Source organism: Lactuca serriola, chromosome 6 (assembly GCF_051521515.1).
Source record: "Lactuca serriola cultivar US96UC23 chromosome 6, Lser_US96UC23_V15, whole genome shotgun sequence".
Classification (NCBI taxonomy): domain Eukaryota; kingdom Viridiplantae; phylum Streptophyta; class Magnoliopsida; order Asterales; family Asteraceae; genus Lactuca; species Lactuca serriola.
Genome location: NC_136413.1, coordinates 43,631,708 through 43,639,009, shown reverse-complemented (window position 1 = coordinate 43,639,009; position 7,302 = coordinate 43,631,708). Strand labels below are relative to the sequence as shown.

General features: G+C 29.2%; 1 protein-coding gene across 1 annotated transcript; it reads right to left on the bottom strand.

Moving 5' to 3' along the window:
• Positions 1 to 925: 925 nt before the first annotated feature.
• Positions 926 to 5,187, bottom strand: LOC145057856 (R-linalool synthase QH1, chloroplastic-like). Its single transcript, XM_079005766.1, has 7 exons — positions 4,975 to 5,187; positions 4,635 to 4,905; positions 4,092 to 4,464; positions 3,800 to 4,018; positions 3,477 to 3,615; positions 1,500 to 1,748; positions 926 to 1,381 (listed from the first exon to the last, which is right to left on the bottom strand). Exons 1-7 carry the CDS (start codon positions 5,185 to 5,187, stop codon positions 1,091 to 1,093), a joined length of 1,755 nt encoding a protein of 584 aa, XP_078861892.1. The 3' UTR covers positions 926 to 1,090.
• Positions 5,188 to 7,302: the final 2,115 nt, after the last annotated feature.

The window sequence follows — 7,302 nt, the reverse complement described above, 5'->3', positions numbered from 1 at the left end:
ACTTGATTTTAAAACTTTGTTAGGTTTGTTTTTTCAAAACCAATGAAATAAATCAAAGTAATAGATTTTTAGTTAAAACTACATGGTTTTGAGATGTATATGTAACACTAGATACATCACAAATACATATTCACTTAAATGTATATTAAATGGTTTTGAGAGGTAGGTTCAAATATTTCTCACATCTATTGTGTGCTAGAATGCACCAATAAGAATTGAGTAAACATAAAATGTATATTAAATGATATTCATATTTATAATTTCTTTTTATAGAAACTAATTTAATTCGTTATTAATGTCAATAATAATATTCTTTCAGAATGAATTCATATATAAAATAATAAGAGTGTATTCTAGGAGAACGAAAGTATATTCTACTATAATACACCATCATTCTTCGTATTTCGTACAACTTTATTGTATTTTAAGTGACTGAGTCCTGAAATAATGTTATTGCTGACATAAAAACCTAGATACGAATTCATTCCGAAAGAATATTATTGTTGATATTAATGACGAATTTAATTAATTTCCATAAAAAGAAAATTATAATTATGGATATCATTTAATATTCATACAATTATAGAAACTATTTAATATCCATCATTATTTAATTAAATAATAATATAATTTTACTAAATTCCTATTGGTGTATTCTAGCACACAATAAATGTAAAAAAAAACTTTAACCTATATATATATATATATATATATATATATATATATATATGTGTGTGTGTGTGTGTGTTTTTGGAGTTGATACACACCATAGCGCAATTGCTTTGTCAATATCTTGGGCCTTACATTACAAGAAATGGGGGCATTAGCGTTACATGTTACACTACAATAACCCATGCATGCATAATGTTTTAGAAGCAAATACAAGAAGGGTCATCTTCAAATGCACAAGATACAATGACTCCTCGAATTTGATTAATAAAACATACATAGAAGTTAACTGGAAAGTAGCATCAACGTTACATGTTAAGATATCATAATTTCCACGTCCTTCATAGATCTTCCGGCAACATATAACGTGGGATTATTTGGCATTTTAAATAAAAACACACATTCAAAATTACCATTGTCGTCATTCAATTGGATTGAACAACAATGATAATACATGAGATTTAATAACATCTGGACAACCATGCCCGTCTCCTTTAGCATACATGAATAGTGCCATCCTATCCAGGTTTGTTGCATGGTCTATAAACTCCCGTAAAAACTTAGATTTAGCAGCTGCTCGTTCTTTGTTCAGTTTCTTCCATGTCTCGCTGATTAGCTTTTTTATATACCTTCTAGCTTCCTCTTCTGTTGCACCACTCTCATGCATGTAACACTGAATTGCTTTTGGAGTATCTCCTCTTGCCATTTCATCCTTAAAGGAAGAAGAGACTGTTTAACTTGTTTATATTCTATATCATTGAAAACACTTCCAAATAAAACGTACATTTGGAAAGGAAAATAGAAAAAATATGAATAATGCTAGAGCATACCGAGGATGTCCCTAAGTCATCAGCAAGTCGGAAGATTATTGATGAGTAGCGAACTATATTATCGGACATATCTATGCATTGTAGGATTTCTTTGGTTAAAGTACTTGATGTTAAAAAGGTAACATGCATGAGTACTAAAGGACCCGATATCGATACACATGCATTTTCCATGTACTCTTCGAGTGTTGGTGTATATCCATTGTGGTACCACTGTGATTCTACTAGGTATGACTTGCATAAATCTCCCCACTGCAATGTTGGCATTCAAAACATAAAAGATCTAGTTTTGATTGAAATCACAGTATTAATAATAGTCACAAAGGAAATAGAATAGTGTTTGTCACAAAAATCACCAAAAAGGGAAAGAGTGTAATATCAAAGCACAACATTTTCAACATTAATCACATTTCTTTAAAACATAACGAGGATTAGCAAAATTGTTGCCAATGGTTATTGACATAAAATTTCACAAGTACTGTTATTTTCTACAAAATGTGAATTTTGTTTTTTCTAAATTAATAAATAACGGAAATAAGCCTATAAAAAATGACATATGAGGAAATAGGAAAGCAGAGACGGATGCGAGTGGGTTATGGAGGGTAGTGTCATCTTCCCTTCCCAGTGAAGAATATTTAATTCTTTATTAGTTGACTTTTCTTAGATCATGTTTTATTAACAAAAAAAAGAACATAAAAAGAAAACATGTTTGATTCCAACTACATAAACAAATTAGATTCTTTTCTTAATGACTCTATTTTTTAATTTGTTCAAATGATATTTTAATGATAAAAAATCCTAGTTGGAAAAAATTAAAATTAAATATTATAAAATATAATGTCAACATCGATCATTAAAAAAAAGTAAGATATTTTAAATTTACAAATCTTTTACACATAATTGGCAATCAAATTCATAATACTACCTCCGTCCCAAATTGATAGTCCACTTTTGAGTTTTGAAGTCTTTTTTCTTCAATTTTGATCTTAAATAATTTTGTTTTTTATACATAATATTTGATGCAAAATATATGAATGGATTGTATTTTAAATGTTTTTTCATTGTTATAAGTTTTATCAAGTAATATATAACATAAATAAAAATATTTAAGGTTAAAGTTAAAGAAAAAAGACTTAAAAAGTCAAAAGTGGACTATCAATTTAGGACGGAGGGAGTATATTTTAAAAAGATAATCATGCATGGTGTAGGGGTGAGCGCGGTGCGGTTCGGTGCGGTTATTAGCCAAAACCTCACCACTAACCGCAAATGCGATTAATTCATTTTCAAAACCGCATGGTGCGGTTATTTTTGCGGCGTGGTTAGGCGGTTATTTTTGCAGTGCGGTTTTGTTTTTTCTGTGTTGCAGTTATTAACCGCATGGATTTGGTGCAGTTATTTTGTGTGGTTTTTAACCACAGTTTAAAGCTCAAATGGTTTTAATAGTTCAAACATATTAGTTGTAATAATAAAAAAACCATAAGGTATAAAACAATTAATTATTTAACTTAAATCATAAACAACTAATATTTTAAAAACGTCAAATCAATAGTAATTAACAATAAATATCTTAAATTTGTTTAATTTCATCATTTTTCAAAGTTAAGCATAAGAAAAAATCAACACTTTTGTTTTCTAGTATTTTATGCATTTTTCATTCATAAAATTTGTCTTATTTTTAATATTTAATAAACTAATAATTAATAAAAAAATTGTGTATAATATATGTGGTGCGGTGCGGTTTTTTTTGTGATTTTTGAAAACTAATAACCGCACTGCACCGCAAATTTGCGGTTTTTGAAAAACAGAAATCCTCACCATCGGTTTTTATTGCGGTTGCGGTTTTCGGTTGTAGTTTATGCGGTTAATTTTAGTTGCGGTGCGGTTTTTGCTCACCCCTAGCATGGTGTTATGTCGATCTTTATCTCTATTGGTCATTTTAGTAATTAACTCAACATAATAGTGTTATGAAGGATTACTTACTACTTTCTTTAGGTACGGAAGGATGAGAAATCCTGTGTTCGTCAAGGTATTATATGCAATCTCATTTACTGAGTTGTAGAATCCAAGGAAACATATTTTCATATAATCGGGGAGTTCTTCTATAGCATGTATATCCCATCTATGAAAGAAAATTTCTTTAGTTCTCATTAAATTTGTGCAAATAGCAGTTAATAAATAACTAAGCATGTAGCTCTAACTGAAGGATCGTGTGTGTGTGTGTGTGTGTATATATATATATATATATATATATATATATATATATATATATATATATATATATATATATGGTAGCATGGATTTACCTGCCGATAACATCAGTAAATTGTTCAAGTTCATCCAAAGTGCCAAATACATCATAGACATCATCAATTGTAGTAATCATGGCAATAACCTTTGCCAACGTTCTCCTTCCATGACTAAAGCGAGGTAAGTAACTAACACCAACTGCCCACAAAAAATTTTCCACTAAGCGGTCCCGAGCAAAGCTTAACTTCTTATCCCACATTGTATTTCTCCACCACCTATTCAAGGGGTACACCATGTACATGTATAACAAGTCAAGATAAAATAATTTATATCCATATGATGATATACCTTGAGGAGTGTTTTAGATCCTCGATGTGGATAGCCTGGACCATGTTAAAATCCAGTTTTGCAAGCTCTATCAATGTGGGGTTTATGCCACTTCTTTTCTCATATACTTCTATAAACCATTTTGCCTCTACCCTTGGTAATCTCCAATACAGCGGAAGCTCCAAAGCATGTTTTACTAATGATGATGTATTTCCATCAAGTTTCTCAAGATTTTCTTCGAGATATTTGGTTGCGAAGTCTCTAACATCGTCCAATATGCTTTCATCCTCGAATGAATGATAAGAAGCTTCGTACAAGTTCAACATTCCCACCACATCCTCGAGTAATTTTGAGTTTAGATTTTGAGTATTGTCCTTAAAGTTGAGAAATATCTCTAAATATAAAGAAAAAAAGACGTTTAGTATATATGTATTTTACTATAAACTAAACTTCAAGCATTACGAACAACTTAAGATGTACATAAACTGTGATGAAATTTTTCAAAAGCCTAACCTTATTCAATCTTAAAATTCTCAGCGAATATAAATCATTTATTAAATTTACCTTGAGGAACCTGATAAGCATGCTGTCTTAGTAGTCGAAAGCCAAGTGCTTTAGCGTTCAAATCCATGTTATTCCATTTGTTGTGATTCTTGTAGTAATTGTAGTAAATCATCTCTAAGACCTCACTTATTTCATCCTCAAAATGATATGATATACCGAGTCTCTGTAGCTCATCAACCAGCTCCAGGGTACCCAATGGATTTCTCATATTATAAATCATCGATTTCACTGCTTCCTTTAAAATATGTACTTGTGTTGTGTAATCTTCTTCCTGTATACGTTAAATTCTTGAATGTAACATACTACTAGAAGTTAATAGAATAGACAATGGTAATCTTACCATGTATTTGGTCGAGAGAGATTGAATATGATCAAAGGACCATAATGATGACTTATAATTTGCAGATCGCCTAACAAGGGGCTCAGCTACAGTGACGGGCACTGATCTCGATTGTAATGAAGATAATTGTTTACAAATGTGAAAAGATTTGGTTTTGCTATGATTGTAGTTGAAATGGAGAATTGAACCATAACAAAAGCACATCGAAGCCATCTAGAATGATATAACATAGAAAGTCGTAACATGGTCTATATATATATATATATATATATATATATATATATATATATAGGTTTAAATGTTTATACTATCTATTGTGTGCATGTATGATTGATTCTGGACCAATCATTTTAGTTATTTTAATAAAATAATTAATGCATATTAAATACTAATGATTTAATTAATACTCATTATATTTTCAACATGTAATATACATTAATTATTTTTTTAAAATAACTAAAATGATTGGTCAAGAATCAATCATACATATACTTAATATATATATATATATATATATATATATATATATATATATATATATATATATATATATATATATTATACAATCCAACATTTTAAAAAGTAAATTGTTATGTATAAAGAAAACATTGTGATATGCGGATACGCTCGTATTGTCATAGCAAAACCCACTAAATTATTCACCCAATAAATTTCTCATCACACCTCTAAGACTCCCAAATAAGTTTCCAGCCAAGAGCCGAAATGTGATTATAATGCATATTCCAAACCCCAAAACATAAACGCAAAATATTGCTCGAAGATAAAAACATTCTAAATTAAAATAATCACTATAATGCTCTCAATCTTTGTTAAATTCATGAAATTATATTGAATATCTCATGGGGTTATTAAATATAAGAAAAAAACTTAAACAAACTTTCCTTGTTTGAGAAGGTTCCCAAAAAATGCAAATCAACCGCAAAAGATAGATTGATGTAGGGGTGTTGTTCGGGTGATTTTTTTTGGGTTTCAGGTAATTCGGCTCGGGTAATTCGGGTTTTTTCATGTTAGAAAAAATAATCTTTACCCTACCCAAACTAAATTCGGGTATCGGGTTGGGTTTGGGTAATTCGGGTATTAACCGAAATTTATAATTTTTTTTTAATTTCACCTGAAAATAAATTTAATGAAAGAAATACTTCGTCATTTATTAGTCTTGTTTATATAAACAAACGATACATAAACGAAGTTACTCAAGCTTTGAATATTGAGATTTTTTAGTCAATAATACCTAAGATATTAAGTAATTTTTTAACAACTTAATCTAATCTAATAAGATGTTAAAAAAACAAATACTTAAAGATCTTAATTTAAAAGTTTAAAATGTTTAAGATAATTGTAGCCATAAGTTTTGCCATGTTCTGAAGTTTCGTCAAGATAATGAGTTTGTTAGTTGCAATAAAAACTATAATCTAGAAAACAGTTAAGTTTTAAAGAAAATATAAACAATTACTTTTAATATTGTTAGTGTCATATTGTCATAATAAATAGATTCATGTTTTACAATAATGATAGTTAGTTTGAGCGTGATCAAATACTTGCTATATAGTACAAGCTCTAAAAAACAAAAGGAATTTTTAAAATAATTCGGGTATACCCGAAACCCAAAAAATGTACCATTTACCCGACCCGAAAAAATCGGGTTACCCGATTACCCGAAAATTTTACCCGATACCCAATTTACCCAATACCCGAAAAAATCGGACGGGTAATTCAAGTATCGGGTATTTTCGACGGGGCTAGATTGATGAATAGATAAAATAATAATAATAATAATAATAATAATAATAATAATAATAAGTGGTTTGTGGTATAAAAATGACCGGCCTATCGGGTCTAGAATTGGTTTATAGGTCAAGAAATCAATTAGGACTTAGACAAGTCCAAACAAAAACGATTAAGGTTAAAGTCAAATATATAATGAGAGAATATGAGAAAATCGATTAAAGATTTAAAGGTATAAGGAATACAACAAAATATAACAACAAGAACACATATAAATGGTAGAAACCCCTTGTGAGGAAAACCATAAGACGTTGGACCTTTTGTATATTGTATATAAAATTGATAATGAGAAGAGTTTATGGGATTGTTTCAGTCAATCCTACGGATGATGGATAGGAGTTGATTGAATAATTAATTTAATAATAAATTATATAAATTTTCCTCGTGGGTTGAAATAAATTGTAATTCTTGTCCCTATTTTTTTTTACTTAGATCATCCATTTAGTTTAGTTTTGTTTTATTCGTAGTATTTAATTTTCTTTTATCATGTGTTTATTATCAGATACTGTTATTATATATACT